At 27.6% G+C, this 23,506-nt stretch overlaps 1 protein-coding gene across 1 annotated transcript in view; it reads right to left on the reverse strand.

The window, feature by feature from the left end:
* The window catches only part of LOC129981837 (cell adhesion molecule Dscam2-like), a 78,952-nt gene extending 57,483 nt beyond the window's left edge, over nt 1-21,469 (reverse strand). The window contains exons 1-2 of the mRNA XM_056092860.1: nt 21,165-21,469; nt 10,502-10,783 (exon numbers count right to left, since the gene is read on the reverse strand). Coding sequence (XP_055948835.1) covers nt 10,502-10,783; nt 21,165-21,231 — 349 coding nt within the window. The 5' untranslated portion in view covers nt 21,232-21,469. The remainder of the gene's footprint in view (nt 1-10,501; nt 10,784-21,164) is intronic.
* Between the last annotated feature and the right edge of the window lie 2,037 nt (nt 21,470-23,506).

Consider the following 23,506-nt stretch of genomic DNA (forward strand, 5'->3'; position numbering starts at 1 on the left):
GTTGGGCATTTACATTGAACATGCCCTATCGAATGACACCTTTAAAGATTGATTTCGGCAATTTAAAAACGATGATATCAATACACATTGCAAAGAGTCTGGTAAGTCTAAAAGAAAAGATTAAAGATGAAGATTTGAAAGTATTACTTGATGAAACAATCAATGGTAAACGATACAAGCAATGGTTGATCAATTTGAACGAATCATTGAAGCAAAAATTTCTAGAATATGATGTAGGATATGAAAAATTGTTTCACCAAAAGGACAATCCATGCTTATAGGTTGCTAGAACAATGAAAAAAAAACTTTAGAATCACTTCTCTGAGATGTATTGCCTCACCTGTCGTATTCATCAGATTTTTCTCCTGCAGATTACTATTTATTTTACATGATGCAGAGTCCTCTAATCGGAGAGAAATTCAAGAAGATTTCAAAAATTGGCTTGATTACTAGATAACTAAACTTTTTTTTCTGGGCGGAATTCTTTTGTTGTCAGAAGGAAGAACAAATGTTGTAGTTTTTAAATGGAAATAATTTTTATCATTTTTTTAACTTAAAAAGGGACAGAGTCATATTTATATATATACAATAATTTGAGATCTAAGTGATAATGCTGCCTTGAAGATGCAAAGACTAAATTAATAAAAAATTCGAAATATAAAATTCTTACTTAAATTTTAATCTTCAAAAGCACTCAAAATTTTGAGAAATACAACTTGTTGTTATAATAATAGTATAATTATAATTATTTCTTTAAATTATTTTAAAATTAATGCAGTTTTTTTTATTCTTTTAACAAATATATCCATATTTTTAGTCATAATAAATATAAAACTGCCATTTGATATCATCATATAAAATCCGAAAAAATAATAATGCACAAATAATGTAAAAAAAAGAGAATTATCTTTATCAAGAGAATTATCTTTAAAGGAAGGGAGAGGGTCAACAAAATCTTTCTCTGATTACAAAGAAAAAAAAAAATACTACAAAAAATTTATAATTTGACTTGAGGTTGTTTCGATATATTGTAAAGACGAACTTTAATAAATTATGTAAGTAAGATAAGTAAATTTTTTTAAAAGTAAAGTATAAATTAAAATTATAAATTTTAAAAGTAAAGTAAAAGTATGATTTTCTTTAAAGATAAGAAAACTAAGTAAATGTTACATAAGTAAATTTCACTAAGAGCATTCTTGGAAGCTCGGAAGAATATCAAGGTGATATTCCGATTCTGACCAAGTATTGTCCAACATGTACAGGTACACATTTATTGTTGAACACAACACCTGTGACCTCAACTTTGAGTGCACAAATATCTTCAACCGATATTGCAAACACTTTGCTCATTATGTAATTCGAAAACTGACAATGAAAGTAATAGCCGATTTGAATTTATTGAAGCTTTTCCTTGTTGACGTCATTTTGACAACAATCTAACGTAAAATCACTACTTCTACATTAATTACACTATCTGTTGGGCTACAAAAATTTAAGAACATGACTATTCCATGACAAACACCGTGCAGTATTATATTCAATGATTCTTTCGTAAGAAATTTTTTCAGTCGCGAAAATATTTTATGACTATCTCAATTACAAAACATTATGAAGACTAAATAAAAAAAAAAGATTCGAATTACAGAATTAACATTAAAATTTTTATTTAAGGACCAAGTTTCTATTTTGACAAACATAATTCTATAAATAGCATGATCATTATGTCTTTAATTCTATTATAAGCATACGAGTTTCGTTTATTTTATATTCGGCAATGTATAAGTATATTTAATCTTCTCTTGACTGTCTTTTGATATCATCATATAAAAGCTTAAATGATGACATACAAATGACGTAAGGGACCTTTCTCATTATGCTTAATCTTCAATAGAATTACCGAAAGAACTATTTTAAGATCTGAAGGATTATGATTCATCAAAGATTAGGAAGAATGAATTAATTATAGATTTGAATTAACGAATTCGTGCTCGAATTTCCTTTAAAGGAACAGAGAGCATGGGCATTATTCGTTTTTGTAATTTTAAATTAATGGGTAGTTTGACTTAATTCTGTAACTCGACTCATGAATCAAACATGTTTATTATATATAAATGTAAAAAATAAAATGAGATTCAGTGAATTTTTTTCCCACAAGCCAAAATGTTGCAAATGTTTAAACATCTCAGGATATCAGTTTAATACATAAAGTAAATAGTGGTTTTAAAAACAAATTGCTTGGGTAAATAGTCAACAGAAACAGAGTAATATGCTCTCTATGGTTTTAAAGATTTTTTTATTCCTTTCTATCTTTCGAGAAATAAAACACAATTTTTATATACTATAAATCTATACGATTGAATGTATATTTAACTAAAAAGCAACAAAATCTATGATGCTCTTATATTTCGACAAGAATTTAATGTCTCTTTTAACGCGATTCTAGTAAAGAAATTATACATTTTTTTTTAGACTTTTTGTAAAAATTAAGGAAATGCTTATAATAAGGAAATCTGAATAACAAGAATACAAATAACTGCTTTATATATAAATAATCAAACAAAAATGCCTGTACAATATTTCCCTTGAATTTTATATTGCATTGGCTGATATAAAGAGACATTTTTGAAATATTTACTTTGCTCTGTTGCATGGTCCATTTCCCATTATTATTATTTCTTCTTCTACTAATAAAGAGGCACATAGCCAACATATCGATGGATTTTCTGTATATGGCGCTTTACAAGCCCAACCCAAATGATAACAAATTTGGCATATATATATATATATATATATATATATATATATATATATATATATATATATATATATATATATATATATACTTGGAAGGACGAGAATAATTTCTGTGGGAGATTTTTTGAAACTTTATTCGTTAACATTATTTATTAATAAAGTTAATTCATTATTTATTAATAAAACTTAATTTATTATTCATTCATAAAAGTTAAACGAAATTTTGGAATTCTTTTCCCTGAGAAGTTCTAAAACTGTTACAGCATAAAAATTATTTTTACTTTACCTTAAAAGTAAAAATTTAAAAAAATCTTTTGCTTATTAAAATTTTAAAAAATTCGAAAAATTATCATATAAATAATTCTCATAGAACTGGTCTCATTAAAATGTTTCATGCATTCAATGAACAGAGTATGTGTAGAGCAACTAAAATAACACAGAATCAAGGACATTAAATTCTATTAAAAGGATTTAACTGAAATTAAATATAAACAATATTTCCAGCTAGTCGCAAAAGGCGACTAGCTGGACTAATTAGGACTAGGCGACAAATTAATAAAAATATATTGTTGTTGGATTGGGTTAACAGCAAAGTTAAATCTTTCATTATATCTTAACCGTAAAAAATTATACACACGCAAGTATATTCTGATGTATGCTAATGGCATTTAATTCGCAATATTCCAAAAACGGTTAGAAGCCTTGAAGATTATTACGAATTTCCCCGGTTTCTATTTCTTACCTCTAACAAGTTTAAGTGGCATAAAACCACTATATGACATCTACCACATTCAACCCTATGAGAATTTTTTATCCCCTTTTTTCCTTTCGGATACTCATAAGGTAGTAAGAAAAAATATTTAAATACTTTTACTGCATTGAGGGTTAAACATATGTACCAGTAGAAAATATATACAAGGCGCCAAAACTTATTATATTTTCGCACAAACCACCGAATATTCTGAAATTGGCCCTTTTTTTAAAATCAAAATTTATTTTAAAAAAATATTTTGTTGAAGAAGCTTTTATGAAATAATTAACCCAAAAAATGAAAAAAGTTTTGCAATTATTTATCACGGTGAAGCAACTGATTGCCAAAGACGACTAGTTAGAAGATTTTTCGAATAAAAGTAACGTACTTTCATTCTTCCATCTCATACAGTGGCTTCGAAAGTTCCTCCGATCAGAAGATCGAAGTCAGTGCACTGTCACCTTAATAGACACGTGAAAACGCTGATAATAAAGAGCGACATCGCGTATTGACAGATCAAAACAACATTTCTTCATCTTCATTCATTTCTCCTTCCGGGTCAAGAGCACTTCAAATGATGTTTCTGTTTTAACGATCGCAGACTGCAGTTCTCAGTAAGCTTAAAGGAAAGGCTTGCAATCAAGAGCTTATCTAATGAGGACGCATTAACCCCGAGCTATCATAAGGCACTAATTAGTTAGATTTTTGTCATTTTTATGGCACCAAAGCCATATTTACAATGAATCTTCACAGAATTTCATTCAATTCATCAGTTTAAAAACAAACAATTCGGCAAAAAAATTAGATGTTTGTTTTATCATGTATTTAACAAAAATTCTTACTTTTAAAGCTAGATTATGGATTTTCTGTATTTTGAAAATATTAAATAACAGAAATCAATATTATTTTTATCTGTCCTCTTCCGGTAACATTGGAAACCTGAAATTTTTGATTGATTCGAAAATACAGTAAAACAGTTAACCGAACTAAAGGGTTTCGAATAAGAAATTGTTTGGCTAAACCAAGAACATCTATTACTGCTTTGTATTTAATTACAACATGTAATTCTAAAATTTTGAGTGTAACGCGAATTCAAAACAGTCTTTATAAGTTACTCTTCTTTATTAAAGTTATAAAGCATAATTTTTTTATTATAGTTATTTATTTATTAAGAAGCTCCTTTATTAAAATCATTTCGGATATCTCAAGTTTCGGTTAACTCGAATTCGGTTAACAGGATTTTATTATTTTTAAGTTTATTTTATTATCCGGAAAACAACTATCTTTACCTATAAAATTGATTTGTAACAAGGAAATGTAAGATAATTTTCAAAAAGCTAATAAAAATACAAATTTACTGAGAAATAAAATCACGAAAAACTAGATTAGAGGAGAGAGAAAAACAACAAGAGACGGAGTGACTTATAATTCCTGATTTCCTCTTTGATGAAGGATGTGCTGTTAATTCTGCAGCCCTGACAGTGACATAGAAATGTGTTTTCCAATTCGCAAATCATTTTGTCATACACACTGAATGAATAATTGCATTCATTATAGCTATTTAGAATTGCTGCTAGAAGGATTCTTACGACTTCAGTTGAGATTTCGCTTGACGACAAGATTCTAAAATTATATTCCTTTCATAGGACCTGACTTCTAGTATTTTTCTCTTTGACTAGCTGATATATTGGATTTTGCTCCGTATTGAAATCTTTTCATGTACAATGTTTTTAATATGAGTACTATTTCTGTATAAAATCTTATAATATACAAGTCATTTCGTAAGACGCATGAAATAAAATAATTAAAAAAAATTAAATAATAATGATTTAGTACATAGTCATAACTTTGCTCAGCAAAAGAGGCCCTACCTACAATTTTTCTTTTATCAAAATCATCAGCGTTAAATTTTCTAAAGATTTAATAAAAATAATTTTAAGAAATTGCACACAAATCAATGATTTTTTTTATGATAGTGTGATTTTTTTTTCGAATTAATTTCCTCCGAAGCGGAAATAAGAATGCCAAGTGGTTATTCAATTAATGAGCCGCCACCACGCGTCTGATTATATTGCGCAGGGTCGACTAAACATATACAGAGCCCGATACAATGTAAATTTATAGGTCTGGAATATATTGTGTTTCGCTATCGATTACATTGTACAAATTGGTGGCATAAAGTTTTAAAGAATACGTGGCTCATGTAGTAAGGATTTTAATACCATAACAACCTTATTTAATTTTTTTTGTTATAATAAATGACTTTTAATTATGCACGATTTTTCTAATCTTTCTCCCACCACTTTATACGGTATGTTATCAATCTATGAGGCATAATTCAATGTTTTGAATTGTAAACTGAAACATTTAAATTATGTGATGGCATGTAATTTCTCCAAATTTTAATAATTTTAATATATTTCTATCAGACCAGCACAAAATTAAACAATAATGAAAACAATCCTATTGTAATCATAACTATATGAGAACATTGTTTTCAACAACGACAATTGATATTTTATAAAAAGAAATTTTATATTTAAAACAACTTTTTAATTTTATTGAATTTACTACAGCTCTGGGATATACATGAATATGTAGTAAATGTTCATTGCAAATAGATCTTGCAATGTATGCTACATACTGCCAACTCAAATTTTCACTGAAAAAAATGGTATCAATTTTTGTATTATATTAATCTTCATTCATATTTTTGCTTTTTAAAAATTAATTTTAATGTATTTAATTTAATTAATGATTATTAATTAAAATGTATTAATTAATAATGAATAATTATTAATTAATTAAATTTAATTTATAATAAATAACTTTCGAATAACCAAATTTTAATAAAAAATATTTTAAAACTACAAAAGTTCTTGTAAATTAAATTTTAGAAACTTCAATTATTTTAATTAAATTATTCTAATGGATCAGTTAGAAATTATAACTAAACGATTTTTATAATTGAATTTTAAATTCAAATTTACAATTAAATTTTTAATGACTTTTTCTCCATATTCATTCATTTACAATCATTTATTTAAATTTACTGCATTGAATTATCTTCGTCTAAATCTACTATTGAAAAAAATCATATATCCTATAAGGATAACGCACTAAAATTCAGTAATATAAATTTTTTGTTCCGATTATTTACACAGAGCATTTGTTTTATAAAAGCTTGAATGTGGTATTCAAAATAACCTTTAGATGGACTCTGTATCGTCGTCTGTTCGCCCAAGAGAATGGCCAAGCATGCAAAAAGTTAACCACCCTTCCTGCTTATTAATTCTTGTCTTCTTCGATGCATATCGGTTGCTCTTAGCCTTGGCTTTCTTAGAAAGTAGTGAAATGGACTCCTCCCAGTCACAATAACAATGAAATTCCGTGCACTAACACTTCTAACCATTAAGATGAGCAGGTGGAACGAGTTAAGAATCTTTTGTCGAGAACGGGTCGTTTTCGTTCTTAGAAACACGGATAGAAGATATGACAAGCTCCTTGGAGTATTTAAAAGTTCCATGGACGCTTGTATTCCACCGTTTATGCTTAGTTGAATCAGAAAAGCAAATAATTGAGTCATTGATTCGATTCATTTTCCAGATCTGGTCTATCACTTGATAAGGATATTCATTGCAATTTTCTGCTTGTTAGATGAAGGCTTTAATAAAAGAGATGTATAAAGAATGCGGATTCATTTCATAGAATAAGTACCACAGAGAGAAAGAGAAATACAAGGACGAGGGTCTTAAATCCTTGACATAAGAATCCATTTAACTTCCTGATTAGATACATCCTATTTCTGATTGTTGCTTTAAGTATCCAAGTAAGGGATTTAAAAAAAGTATCCAAGTATCGAAGGGGATTTAAAAAAACATGTTTATATGATTTTTTTTATTAATATTAGTATAAAATGATGAATAAAAGTGAAATTATTTAAATATATATAGCTTTTGATGAAAAAGCGTATTTTGATATAAATTTAGCATTTATTTGCAAAAACTAGGTTTCTTTTAGAGAAAAAAATTGTTACAGTTTTTCATTCTTCTTTGTAACACAACGTGCAGCTTATTTTAGAATGTAACTAACTGTTATCTAAGATTTATATTCAAAAATGAAATTTTTTATGTGTAATATATGAAATTTTGGAATGTTTATATGATTTTTTTATTAACATTAGCATAAAATGATTAATAAAAGTGAAATTATTTAAATATATATAGCTTTTGATGAAAAAGCGTATTTTTATGTAAATTTAGCATTTATTTTCAAAAACTAGGTTTGTTCTAGAGAAAAAAATTGTTACGGTTTTTCATTCTTCTTTGTAACACAACGTGTAGCTTATTTTAGAATGTAACTAACTATTATCTAAGATTTATATTCAAAAATGAAATTTTTATGTGTAATATATGAAATCTTAGAATTTTTTCAACAATATTTGCATTAAACAACCATAAATCCACTGCTAGAGCATTTAAGATCAAATACATAGTTCATTATATTCTGTATAACACAACAAGCAATAATTATAAATTTCATGAAGATATTTTGATTATTTTTGAGATATAACGGTACTCGAACAATAGAAATACGAAAAAAACTCGTTCTACAGAAAATGCATTTAAAGTTTTTAAGTGCTTATAAATATAATTTAGCATAAATGTCAATAGTTTGCTATAACTTGGTTTCTAATTGATATACAAAAAAATAAAGATACCACTGGAGACAGAAACGCACTTATTTTTTGAAACTGCGAAAAAATAAAAATAAGAATTTTCATCCAAATTCCTGTTTTCAACCTAGTTGGATACATCAATCCATGTAAGAAAGGAAGCTTTTGATATGATTACATATTTCAATATTAAATATTGAGAAATTCACCAAATTCATATATATTGTTATAAATGAAGAAAATAACAAGGTTAGTTGCCTAGAAAGGTTAAATTCCAAAGGTAAAGATTTCAGATAATATTTTATAACTGTTTAAAATTTTCAAAAAGATTTAAAATAATTTAATAGTTCCATCTAAAATGTTAGGCAATTTAATTGAGGCATCCATACAAATCACAACCGACACAGTATAAATTTTAGTTTGATATATTTATAGTCATGTGATGTTTACAACTTAACATTATGTACAACTTATTTTCTTAACATTATATGCAACTGTGCATAATTCTGATGATAGTTCGTTTGGAGAAGTTAATCATTTTCAGAGTCTCTGGAACAGTTTGCACTTCTTCTTCTCATCCTCCGTTTTTTTTGTTGTTATCTTGAAGTCGTACATTCAGAATTTTAACACAATTAGACACAATTAGAATTAATAATTACAATTAGATTTAAAAGAAATATCACTTTGTGAAATTCATTCTCTTCTGAATTGTGCAAATATTTTTCATGTGATAGACCTTACTATTTGAATCACCATCAGAAGTAATACTGCACCACCTTCAGATGTCTTATGGTTGAAAACAAGTTATACGAAATGTTAGGGGTTACAACATCACAAAATTGTAAATTCTCCAAACTAGTACCTGCAGTGTATGGTCTATTATTATATAAAGTGCCCAGTTTTATCGTAGCCCTATCAGTACGTTTTAAATCGTTAGAGATATACATACAATCCTAATTATAAACATATTTTAATTAACAGGAAGAATTGCATTTTATATTGTTTTAATCAATATATTTGTTCTTCAAAGTTATGAAATCTAACATTTTATACATTTCTTCGATCCTAATAATCATATTTAGTAAAATATTTTTGATATTATAACTTTAAAAAAAAATCCATCTTTCTTCCACCAAAATGACTTACTCATGAAAAGTTTAAAATGACTATTTTAGATGAATTTCACAGATAAATTCAGAGTTTCGAGAGAAATCTTAAACTATCATTCGCAAATTGAAATTATGTAACGTTGTGTTACATTCTCAAACTGTTAATTAAAATTATTCCAATTATTATCATTGTAAACATTAATAAAGCATCACATATTTCGTTTATGCAACTATTAAAAATGTTCTGGGTAATCGAAGGTAATTTTGCATATTTATCAAACTGATGTTTCTGGTCACACAGCGACTTTCAAAACCGTTGCTTAGAAAGTAGAAATTGAAATTTACCTTTCAAACTCATTGCGCATATTACCTTTAGCAAATCTTATTACTCATTTCGTTCAGATCTATTATATTATTGATTCAAAATGTGTATCGTAATAAAACTAACAGGAGGGGCCAAAGATTTCCTCTTGTACATTTTTAAAAAGGCTTCGCGGGTAGAAAGAAAAATTAAATTCATCTGAAATTAAATTTCTGGAAACAGAACAAGTGGTATAACTCTAAAAAGTTGCAGAACTTTTCATCGCATTTTCAATTTCATTGCATTGTCAAACTAAATTAGTAAGAAATAAAATGAAAGTCTCCAGTTCTCCAGAACTTCGATGCGCTGCAAATTTGACAGCACATTTTAAATTTCTTTTCCACTTATTTTTAATGACGTCATCGGCCTTCTGTCCAAGGTAATGAATGATAAGAGCAAAAATTTTAGATAAAAAGCAGAAAATATTTTCTAAAAATTCCAAGGTAATTTTAACACTGTAATTCTAGACTGTAGACTGTAATTCGTACCATCTATCTAATTAGATTGCCTTATTTTTTTCATGTTTTTAAAAGGAATAGAGAAGGCATCATCTAATTAGATAGAAAACTCAAATGTATTAAGTTATAAAGTAGATGTGAATCACATAAGATTCACGTAGCAACCAAAAATTCTAAGGTAATTTTAACACATTCGTTGCCACAGTCAATAATTCAAGCCTGTAATTCGGATCATCTATCTAATTAGCCTTATTTTTTCCTATTTTTTTAACAGGAATAGAGAAGGCATCCTCTAATTAGATAGAAAACTCAAGTGTATTAGGTTATAAAGTAGATGTGAATCATATGCGATTCACTTACCAACCAATGTGTTAATAAAATGTCTTCACTCACCATATACAATCAGTTGCGCTGTGTGATTGGCAGATCCTCCAGAGTTAAGAACAAAGCAAGTGTAGTTGCCACTTCTAGAACTGTCCACTGATTTGAGAAACAATAATGAATATTCCTCGAATGTCTGTATTCTGGTCAAAGGTTGGTCAGTCAAAGGTTGACCATCTTTGGCCCATCGAAAATCAAAGGTACCCGAACCGTCGGCCACAGCACAAGTGACGGTCACTGACTGACCCTTGATGACATCACTGGGAAAGGTGAAGGGCTGGATGAAAGGTACACCTGGGAAAAGATCTCAAAAAATTATTGGAAAAATAGAGGAAATGCTATAATTTATAACATAAATTAACACATGTTTTGCAATTTAAATTTTATCGATAATTGTGATTTATTTCAAAATTTAACTGAAAATGTTAACATGCAAAAATTCCAGCCAAGATTAAATAAATTGCTGAAGGTCGTATTTTAATGTTTAAATTAATAAATTCTCACAACTCAAACATGTTTATATCAATATTAAAAAAAAAACTTTTTATGATATCAAATTTTTAAAAATATCCTTCAGTAAAATGGCTGACCATACCGAATAATTAAATAAAACCATTATTATTTTTTTAATTCCTCAGTTCATAATTTTTATTTGTATCCCAAAATTGTGATGCTCATTATCAAAAATTTCCACAAAAAACATATTTCACATTAAAATATTTGTGTAAATTTATTATTCTAAAAATTTATTTAATGTATAATTTAATTCTCGTTTTGGGTATTTGTCCGTCTATTTATGATAATGTAAAAATAAACAAAAATAAAAACAAATTAAACAAGGCAAAAAAAAAAAACTTTTGAAGGAAATCTGGATAAAATTTTGGAACAAATCGTGCAACAGGAAACATTAGTCACAAAATATGTACTCAATAGATTTTTTTCACTATAAGATAAATACAAATCGCGACTCAAAGTGGAAACATAATTCCACTTTTTAAATTATGTTTTTCTGAGTAAATTTTTCAGTTGATTTTTTTATCATTAAATATTGATTTCAAGTCCATAGCAAAACAATTAAAATTTTATCTCAATTATGAAACTCGTCCATAATTTAATTAAGTTATGAAAACCCATTTTTCTGGGCTTTTAATCATTTTTAAATGTAGATGTATCGCAAACAAAGTATTTGCTAAGAAAAAAATTCTAAACTTTAATTCTAAATTCTCTTAAATTTCAAACTAATACATCACTGTAAAAGTTTAATATCTGAGTACAGTATATTTGGCGATATGAAACATAAATGAGAATTATTCCGAAAAAATAAACTTATGGAAGCAAACTTAAGCATTTTCTATCATTTAATTGAAATGCATAATAAATAATTCTACTATGCTATAATTTTTAAAAAAAAATATTAGAAATTATTAATATGAATCTGATCAGAAATGAAACAGAGATTCAAAATTTTGATGGCATAAAATATTCGTAACCTAATATACAAATATGTTTTTTGCTACTTTATATATTAGCAGTATTATTTCATTTTACTCACTAATTGTACAGTAACCATCTTTCCTGAATAGGGAATAAAAAAACTAAATTTCATTTGTGCAAACACGTCGATATTATAAATTCTGAAATGTTTTTTTAGGATTTCTGTGCTAACTAATATCTTTATAACGATTTTTTAAGTTTAAAAGTTCCTCCATATAAATAATTTCACGTATAAATTTATGTCCTATATTTTTATATGAAAATGAATTTTTGATAGTTTATCGGTTAAATTGTGTTCGAATTTATTTAAAAATCATTCAAATAAATTTATACGTGAAATTATTTATGACGAGAAATTTAAAAAAAAAAATTGCTATAAAGATATATTAGTTGACACAGAAATCCTAAATAATATTTTAGAAGCTATAGTATCTACGTATTTTCACAAATGAAATTTAGTTTTTAATTGCCCCTTATCAAGAGTGATGGTTGATATAAAATTAATAAGAAAAATGAAATAATACTATTATAGTAGAGAAAAAAAAATAGATTTATATTTAAAATTATTTATATTTTAGGCCATCAAAATTCTGAATCTATGTTTAATTCCTGATCTGATTCTGAATACTAATTTAAAAAATGACAAATTTGAATTCTAAATTTTTATACGTAAATAAATTTTTGGCAGTAAATAAATCACATTTTTTTTTTTTTTTTTTTTTGCTTAACGAATTGAACTCATTATATCCCAATATTCATGTAATGAGTTTCTCTGCTATTATTCACATGGCCATAATAGATTGGAAACTAAGCTTACTGGAAAAAGAAATAAGGAACTCAAATAAAAAAAAAACTCATTTTAATCAAGGCTTGAAATAGGATAAAAAATTACAATGCCAGTATAACTCATAAAATAATTATAATGAACAGATTTTTCTCTAATTATACGAAATGAGTTTTGACATATGAAAATTAAGTCCCGTCAGATGTAAACAGAAAATGGAGAAAGGATGATGTGAGAAAGCATAATAATGATATTGTCTGGCGGAACATTAGAGGATAATTATCATACAACGTCCCGCGTGTCAATAGACCTCACGAAACAACTGTCGTAAAGCGTGTAATGAATTGAGAAGCTATATAAATCGTTTAAAATCAAATCACGTTCATATTCGCTAGCCATTGTTCTCCGAAAAAAAGAAGAAATGAAAAGTAGAAGCATTTCTCTTTCAATAATTGATCTATTATGTTATTATAACCAAATAATACTTGAAAAACCAGTGGTAGGAATCTAGACATAAACGAAAACAATTGGCATTTTTTTAAAGAAATAAAATATGGAAATATGGAAATTTAGCTTAACAATGCATTTTTTGCCTGAACTTTAAAAGAAATTCAACTCTAAATAAAACTTTTTTGTATTTTGACCATAAAAAAAATTCAACTCTAAATAAAAACTTTTTGTATTTTGACAAGCAATAACAAGGATAATTCATTTCAATATTGGAGAGAGATTGTTTTAGCAGGTGATGGAATTAGGTAATTCGTGATCCTAACTAGTATGCATTACGATTTTCTTTTCTTTTAATAAATCCAATTTAGTTAAGCATCTTAACATATTCTTAATAAAAATGAGAATAGTAAATTTTTGGCTAAATTTTTAATTTAATCATAATATAAAGATGCAAATTTTTATCATGCATGTATTTTTTATAATTTATGATTGCTTCAAATTGATGTTCAAGAACAATATTATGTAAGAAGACAGTCGGTGTTTACAAATACGTGATGATAAAATGAGTGAAAGAAAGTACATATAGAAATCTGACTGATTGTACTTGATAAAATGTTGCTATTATTCTAATATTTTCAATTCATAGATTTTTTATTTCTTTTACAAATTTATTATTAGCAACTAGACTAATAATATTTTTAACTTAGATATCTGCTACCTTCTTGAATTTTATATGTAAGTGGCTGTTAAGACTGCCTAGTTGGAAATACGCCATTGTATTGGAATTGGAATTATTAATATTTCATATGTAGTCATTGCTTTTCTTGGCATGCCTCATTTAAATCACCAATAAATAAGAAACCAAATGCAAAGTTGAAAAATCTATTTCAACCTGCATTTATTCAATCCAAAAATGTAAATATAACACTCTTTTACTTTTAAATCGCATTTCTGGCTAATTGCATAAACTTCGAAAATATTATACGATTAAGTCGGGCAAAAGGTAAAAGCATGAATTAGCCAGAGCTGATTATTATCATTTTACATTTTGTAAACCTGTATGATTAAAGGCTTGGAATGTAAAGTTGATTGTAAGATTATGAAAATAAATCAGATTAATTTTTTAAAAAAATTAAGGAAATATGAATTTCTTACCCGAAACATCGCATTATGATAATATTTTAGACTTGACATTCAAAATTAGTTTTTAATGGTATAGCAAAGGTATCATGGACACAAAATGTATATTAAATGTCGTTGCAATTGTGCATTTTATAAATGCAAAATTGCGACAGTATTGTACAAAAATGCGAAGTATTGTAGTACAATATATTTAAAAATATTCTTAATTAAAATTAGATAATTTTTTATTGAATTTAGAGAAAAGAAACAGATACGGGAAAAAAATCAATTTACTGTAAAACCGTTTATTTCAAGTGAGAATATAACGTTGCTTTGGGAATGGTGTTGATGGGAGAGATATAAAGGATGGCTCGTAGGAGATTATCGACTATAGAAATTGGAGTTTTTATTAAATATCAGATAAAAAACCTAATTTCAAATGTTTTTTAGATTCTAAATTACACACAATCATTTAATTTTAACTTTAATTACATAGTTGAAAATAGTTGAAACCTTAACAGAAAAATTTAAAATGTAAAATAAAAATGTTTTCTCGTAGTTTGAAGTTGTGATAAAATATTTCATCTTTTTTTTTCTATTTTAAAATGATATAAAAATAGTTTCTGTGCCGTAATAATTTTAAGTAATTGCGAGTGTTAACATTTTAATTGATTTTAAATTAAATATATAATTTGCACAATTCTGTCTTAATAAACATGGACTACTCAAGAAAAAAAACTAACTGAAAATTTTAATAGCTCTAGGTTTAACAATTTACCGCGGATAAAGGTACCATACATATCGCACCACGCAATTCATATACACTATGTCAGCTTATAAACATGACTGTTTAAAAAGTAATATTTTGATGAACTTCAAATGAAATCATAGTCATTCAAACTATCTAACTCTGGGCGAGTGCTACGTTTTGTGAAGATCCCCAAAATATTTCGTTAAATTAGATTTCTAATAGCAAAAACTTAAGAATGATTTTTCCTTTTTGACTAACCATTCGGAACTTCACAATTTAATTCAAATGAATAAAAGATGAAGCACTCATAAATACGGATTGAAGACACCACATATTAAAACCCAGTGGAGTGGTTTTCCTGAAACTGTCTCATATACTCTCCAATAAAGATCTTTTCCCATTTCTTCCGCATAAAATTGAGCATACGGGTAAGATTGCAAATACCTTGTATGGCATTGATGAACGATAGTTACGAAATATAGGTCTTCGGCACGAATATAGCATTTTTACAAAATCTACCGGAGGAATATGTATTTTGGACGCCTTTTTACCAGTCAACTGAAGACAAAATTTGACATGTATCCGCAACTGTAGTGAACACTTACATGTATGCGAAAGTATAGACCGACAGGCGGTTAATCCTTTGATGGATTTGGTTCAAAATTTGATAAAAATCGAAATTTAAAAGCTTATCTTATGTACAAGATTTTATCTGTCTAGATAATCTCAGTTTGTAACTGTGGTTCACATTTACTCGAACACATAGATGACAAACAAGCTTCCTGTGAATGGATTTCGTTCAACCATCGATAAGCAAGCATTCATCCAAGCATTTCATTCATCCATCTCAAAACGTTTTTGAACTATCGAGTTTACAAACGGACTAAGGCACAACAAACGGATAAAATGTCAAAAATATGTTTCTTAGACTCAGGTAGGTAGCGGAAATTCTTTGAAATCTGGAATTCTAATTTTTCTGAAGATTACAAGATCTTTTTTTACTTTATATAAAGTAATGATGATGATGACGTGTCCACGTTACCACGGAAAGGGGGTGCACTAGCTTCTGAAGGTAAAGACCCCTGAGCACCAGAGGGCAGAAGTCTGACTTCTAGCTCATATGAAAATGACACACACACACACATTCGTTTGCACAACCCCTTTTTACAGGGGGAGGGGCACATTCACACACCTCACAGATAGAACACAGATGAAGAACAACCCTGCCCGAACCGGGATTCGAACCCGGGACATCCAGATCACGGAGAAGATGCGCCCCTATGCCAGGTTGCCGGTACAAGAAAGTAATAAATGAGGCAATAAATTTTTCCAGAGTATTTCACCAATTATTTCATGTTTAAATGCAAACCTTTCCATTGAGATTTTAATTTGAGACCGTGTTTCAGCGTACAGATATATTTATTTGTTCTATGAGAAATTATTTTTACTGCGGGGTGGAAAGAAGGATAATTGCGACTTGCGTGACAGTTTCTCAGTTCTTAGGCAGGAGAAATTGGAATTCGAAACTCGATTCCACTGTGTATACAGGGCTAGTACAGTTTCAATCTACCAAGGGTCAAAACCCCCGGGGGAGCACCTCGAAATGAGGATAAGATGTTTCCGGCATGGTGGTTGATTCTTGCCACCCTAGAGGGTACACACATAGGTGGGGGAACTGACTCCTTCCATCGATGACGGGACGTACATCCTTTAGGGAGGGTTGTACCGAGGTCGGTGATGGTCCTTGGGACTCAAACACAATTCCCGCCAGTGTTGCTGCTAAGGCGGTCCTGTCATTCAGTTTTATGGTTTAAATCCGTGTGCTTTCGTGGCGGGTCGGAGAGTCAAATGGATGACTACCAACGGTCAAACATTTTTTTTTCATTGGTGGGCATGAAATTTTGAAAAGGATGTAAGATCCTACTTCTGACTAGGATTTATAATTATGAAATTCATCCCAAGAGAGTCATAATGCAGATTTTAATTAAATTAAATTGAGATAAAACTGTCGGACATATTTCAGTCGGATTTCTTCTCGTATTTGCTTCAAAATAAGTTTTTCAGGAATGCCAACAAACATATCACACCTAACACTGAACAAACATAATTTCATAGCCAACACATGCTGTCATACTGTAAAAAACAAACATATGCTGTCATATTGTTATGAAAGCTCTGTAGATAGGAATATCATAGAATAAACAAAAGCTTTCTGAATATTATGAAACCGTTCAGATATTACACAGCACGTTAAATAAATATATTTGTTTATCAGAAACGTGATTTGTTTCTTCCATTTATTTAGTTATGACCCCTTTGCCCCTATTTCTTTATATAAGATTGCAAAATCAGAAGCAGTTTTGAAATATTGTCACTGGTAACTAGCTGGTTAATCTAAACACATAAACATTAGCAGTTCGATACATACTATATATATTTGTTAAAAATTTCAATGCAATCTCTAAAACTGCTCAATGATGTTTCGACTTTATATTTCCAAGGAAAATTAAGAACCAACAGAAACAATTATAACTCCAGTCGGTAGAAACGTTTGCATGCAGAAACATTTAAAATACAATAAAAATTTAACTTCGTATCCAAAGATGACTAATTTCGCCAATTCATCCGACACATTTCTTCAAAGTCATTAGACTACCAATCTTTAACATTTTGAGTTTCCTCTAAACAAGAAAATGAGAAATGAAAGTTCGTTAATTTCATGTCAAGTAAAGAATTCACCATAGATTTAGTGAATTGCAATCCAAGTTAATAAAGAGGCCATAAAATAATATACAAGAATAAACTAGTACAAGAGATTTAGTCTTTTCAAAAAAAAAAAAAAAAACTCAGAAAAGTGAGAAACGGATAATTAATAGAAAATTCTCCCTAGAATTGAAAATGCAAGTTTAAATTATTCAGAAAATTAAGATTCCACTAATATATGAACATATTTTGGTCTTCCTGATGTTTAACACAACATTTTAACAAGTCCATATATCCTAGGTATACAAGAGATTCGTGTCTTTTAATATGTCCAAAAACAAGAACCTACATAGATACTTATAAACTTCAATATATTGTGATATGAAAATGGTTTTACTTTACGAGACCCTTCGCAGTGTTCAATCAATTTCAATTTTACCAGCATACCAAGAATAATACTAAATAAATGCAGTCATCTGAAAAATTCAATTTCATTGATGCAATTAATATTTGTACTCACCATTTATAATTATAACAAACAGAAGAAAGATGAACTACTTAGATACCAGCACCTTGAAACTCAAATCCAAAGATTAAATTGAGAAGTTATTGAGGGATAAAATAGAAAATAAATTTCTTGCAAGAAAATGTTGGCTTATTTCAAAAATCATGTCACAAAAGAATAAATAACGAAGATAAAACTGAAATATTCCTGACATGCATTTCTTTCCTAATACCATGATTTTCAGCAATACAAATGATAAATGAATTTTAATGAAAGTAAATAATTACTCAAAATAAGTAGTATTTATAAATAAGAGAATAATTTAATGCCAGAAGTTTGTTGAAATGTTGCCAAATAATGATAGTAAATATTAGTGAAATTGCAATATCTCAACTTAATTGTTCAACTCGAAATCGCACAGATCTTGCCTTCATGTTTCTGAATCTTTTTAAGCCAGATATTTTTGGCGACTAATTGATGGACAGGGATATTAGTGGAGTTTAATTTCAATTAAATTTCTTATATGTAATTTGATGTCCAAAATTCCCACAACAAAATATTTTTAAATATCAAGGTATGATATAATAAACTCATACTATTTTAAAGCTTTAAGCTTATTCTGTTTATTGGATGCATAAACATTCCAAATGAAATCGTGAATCATGACTTCATGATCTTTTTATTCAAACAGAATACTTTAGATCTGCTATAGTAAGGTGAAAGATACCTTATAAAAAAAAGGAAAAAATTCGTCGGAAAATAAATTTTGTAAAACAAAAATTTAAATATTTTTTTGATATGAACTATTTATTTATAAATAATAAATTTTGTCAAAAATGTTTTTTGTTAACACACACTTTTAGTAGTATACCAAAGGATAGGAATAAATTTGATTTTCTTTTTTTATCGTTTATCACTCATTTTAACAAATATCACGAAATATTCAAATCAACTTTTTCATTTAATGCGATTAAACATTTAATTAAATTGTATTCAATATTTAATTTGTTAACCAATAATAAATCTGTAAAAATGTTAAAATAGTAAATTGCCATTAAAAACACATAATAGTCAATTTGAAAATCCTCAATCATAACGGAAGCTATGAAAACTCGATTATAAAATTTCATCTTTATAAATATGAAACAAGTTAGAGAAAAGGGCTAATAAAATGGATCAATAGTGGGCATTTAATTCAAATCTTGGACAAAGAATAGAAAATCATGACTGTCCCAATACATGAAGGATGTCTGATCATTTCGGAGAAGCAATTTTCATCTTCTTTCTCCTACAAAATTAGAGCGATTTTATTTAAATAATTTTAGATATAAACTATTCATTTATAGATAATAAGTTGCACCTATGAAAAAATTGTGAAGACAATTCCCTCATTTTTTAAAATTTAATTTTAACTTGGTCAATAAAATGCTAATTCTAGTAATCCTTTGTTTACGAATGAACTATTGGATTATGTACAAAAATAAGGACATTTTAGGAAAATTTTTTTTGAATCAGAAACAGAAAATCGAAATTCGGGACTGTCCTGAGTAAGACGTCCTGGCATTTATTGTTGATAATAATAATAATAATAATAATAAAAACATTTGTATTCATATTATACAAATGCAATTAATTCTTAAACACCCATTACAAGTAATATTCTTAGATTAAAGCTTACAAAAGTACAATTTTTTAAGCCTTTTTATTTTTACTGCTTATTATGGCAAACAATAGGATTTGTTATTTGGATAAATACCTCAACCCTTGACGAATTTAATTAAACATTTCATTCAGATTAATAAATAATGCGAAAATAAATGATAAATTTCATTTATCTAAGTCTCAGTATTTTTGGTGTATTTTGATCACCTACCCAAGAGTAGAAACTGATGATTCCCTTTTTTTAAATAATCAAACTCTTCTAAGGAACAAATATTCATTAAAATGCATAAATCCGATTTTTTCGCTAATACAATAAATATTTTATGCATATATCATACACAAGAAATTAAAATGTCTGAAATAACAACAGATTTCTGCAAAATATTCAAAATTCCTTGCTGTTATCAATTAGAAATAAATCCATAATTTGGCATCACAATTATTTTAAAAATCGATTCCATTTGGTTTTTATCCTTTCCAATTAAAGGACTTTTCTTATATTTATTACAGAAAGGAATTATTTATAATATTTAATTTATTACAGTTCAAGAAGAGATAACAGTTTCAAATATCGGAAACAAAAGATAACAAGGCATTTTAGCTCATCACCTTCAATTCAAGGACTTAAAACTTCCATTTCTGTAGAAATTTCTATCTGGTGTTTCCAAATGATAATTTTATCAATTTATCTTTTTTAAAATTTAATTTTTTCAAAAATAAAAGTTTTCTTTCATAAGCATGATTCGCTCTAGAATATCAGAAAAAATTAAAAATATATTCAAGTTTTTAGAAAATATTTGAATAGAATATTAATAGCCGGAATTGCAAAATTACGAGAAGAAAGAATAATTTGAAAATTAATGAATTTTATCAAAATTTTGCTTTTTTGGTTTTTACTTATAATATTCAGTTTCTGTGCGCTTGGTTGAATTGAATTGATATAAAAGGAACTTTCTTATATAATTTTTAAATAATCGACGACTTTTTTAAGACTTTTTTTTGTTATCGACGACTTAATTATATTTTGTATCAATTTATAAACAATTTTCCTTGATAACATTTTAATGATCTTGAAGCATTTTATAATATTGATAATTCAAAAAATATCGCAAACCTTTTCACACAAAAGTAATAAGAATTAAATTAGAATTTATAAATTTATATAAAAAATGCAATATTTAATTTCTCTAAAAATTATACTCACCAGCAGGTTTAGCAAATGAAACAAATCCTTTCGCACACAAAATAACTAAAAGGGACAAAAACCACATGTTAAACCGTACAGTTCAAATTTCTCTTTCGCAATAAAGCCAGCTTTTGATCCTGGACTACACCACAAAAATTAATGATTCAATTTTTTGTCCAATTAACAGCGCCATTTGCTCAAACGAAAACCATCTTTAAAAAAAAAATTCTTAGAGAAAAAAAAAGTTTATTTTACGCATATCACGTGTCGAAACGGACACACGCTGTCAAAGCTTCTCCTCCTTGTAGTAAGAAACTGTCGAAAACTCCGAGCACTTAATTATCTATCTCCTTAGAATAAGAAGAGATGCAATGGAAAGTTTCCGGTGTAACTTCAGCGCCATCTATCGGGTATTATAGAAGCAACCAATAGGAATATTTCGCAGAATTTTTTGAGAATAACGGCATGGAATGTTTTTTGGAGTGAACTGGGGATAATTTAGAGGTTGAAAGAGTTCACGAAAATGACTCATTTATACATCGCTGGCTGAATAACTGTTGATTTGCAACTTCCGTAACATCAGCAGTAATTCATCCTATTCCCGCGTTCATTTTGAATTAGGGAGAATTTATTCCAAATGCTCATTCAGCGCGGGTATTTTGGAGCTCCTTTTTGCACGAACTCTTGTGGTCATGGAGTTAAACGTTTTATATATATATTTGTATATCGGAATTATTAATAGCCTTTAACTTTTTATAAATGATAGCATTTATTACATATAATTTGCATGCATTTTATTGTAATTTATGCATTAATTTTTAAAGATGTATAAATTTCGGAAAAAATAATTTTTTATTATAAATATAAAATGCAATTGAGATTTTTTTTTTTTTTTTTGAAAAATGGATGCTAACAATAGACTTTAAAGCATTATCTAAAACTTAGACACCATTTAAATAATTTCAGTTATTTAAGTTTGCATTTGTTCCCGTCTGATTGTTTCCATCCGATTGCATTTTAATTTTAATTTTGATTATATTAAAAATATGTCCATGGTATTTTTTCCTTAATTTAAATAACTAATTAATGCTCAATTTAAACGGAAACTAAATTTAAACGGAACAAGGGAAAATATATTTTTGGTATAAGTGAAATAACCAATGAAATCATAGAATATATATAAGAAATAGTAGGTATGTACAGTATTTTATGCAATATTTTTAATGGAAGATATGTTTTCCGATTTTCACGGTTTTTCTAAAAGATCTCTAAAGAAATTTCTGTATTGTATATTTCGAATTTAAATATTTTTTTAGATCATTTTGTTTCGATATAAATATTTTTTTTAAGATTTGTGAATATTTTGGAATTTATAAATAATACTAGCCTTTGTACCCAATGCTTTTGAACTCGCCTTCTCTCGTGCAAAGGCTAGTATTATATGTAAAAAAAGATAACAAAATACGTTGAGATTTTACATATAAATCCTTAAAAAAATTATAAGACTTTCAATCATATTTAATAATAATTTATTATTAGTGCTCTAAATTTTCCTAACAAATAATAATTTTAGTCTTACTTTTCAGCCCATGGGTATAGAGATTGCGTGAAGTTTCCACTAAAGAGTTTGGCAAAAAATATTTAACCATAGAAGAAACATAAGTAGTTTCTAATTTGATACTGGCAATATGAAAAAAATAACCTTTAACTTCGAGATTCAGCTTGAAATGAAAGAGACTATCTAAAAGGCTTATTGATCACATATACTCAATATTTCTTTGATTCAATACTTGATCACAGATACTCAATATTTCTTTGATTCAATACTTGATCACAGATACTCAATATTTCTTTGATTCAATACTTGATCACAGATACTCAATATTTCTTTGATTCAATACTTGATCACAGATACTCAATATTTCTTTGATTCAATACTTGATCACAGATAATATTTCTTTGATTCAGTACTTGAAGTAATAATATATGTGGATGATTTACTGTCAAATTCTACTAAAAGCAATATTCCAATAATTACAAAAATTAAAATAATGCGCAGTGCAAACATTCAAGCAGTATGAGCAAGCAGTATGCATTGTATCTTTATGCTTTATTTTTATGCTTTGTATTGTGTAGATTTGCTCTACTCCTTTTCTACTGATTTCTATTTTCTTTTTTTTTTTTGTAATTTTACTTTAATTTAGTTATAGATATTTTTTGTGTGCAAATATAAATTAAAAGCACGATAAGATTTTAATTTTATAAGTTTCTTTTATCTTTTAGAAGAAAACGTGTTAAACGCGTAAGCATGTATACATAATTTATCAACGTTTTCTTATACCAATCAAAATTATTGTAAC

The sequence above is a fragment of the Argiope bruennichi genome, chromosome 8 (assembly GCF_947563725.1).
Source record: "Argiope bruennichi chromosome 8, qqArgBrue1.1, whole genome shotgun sequence".
Lineage (NCBI taxonomy): Eukaryota > Metazoa > Arthropoda > Arachnida > Araneae > Araneidae > Argiope > Argiope bruennichi.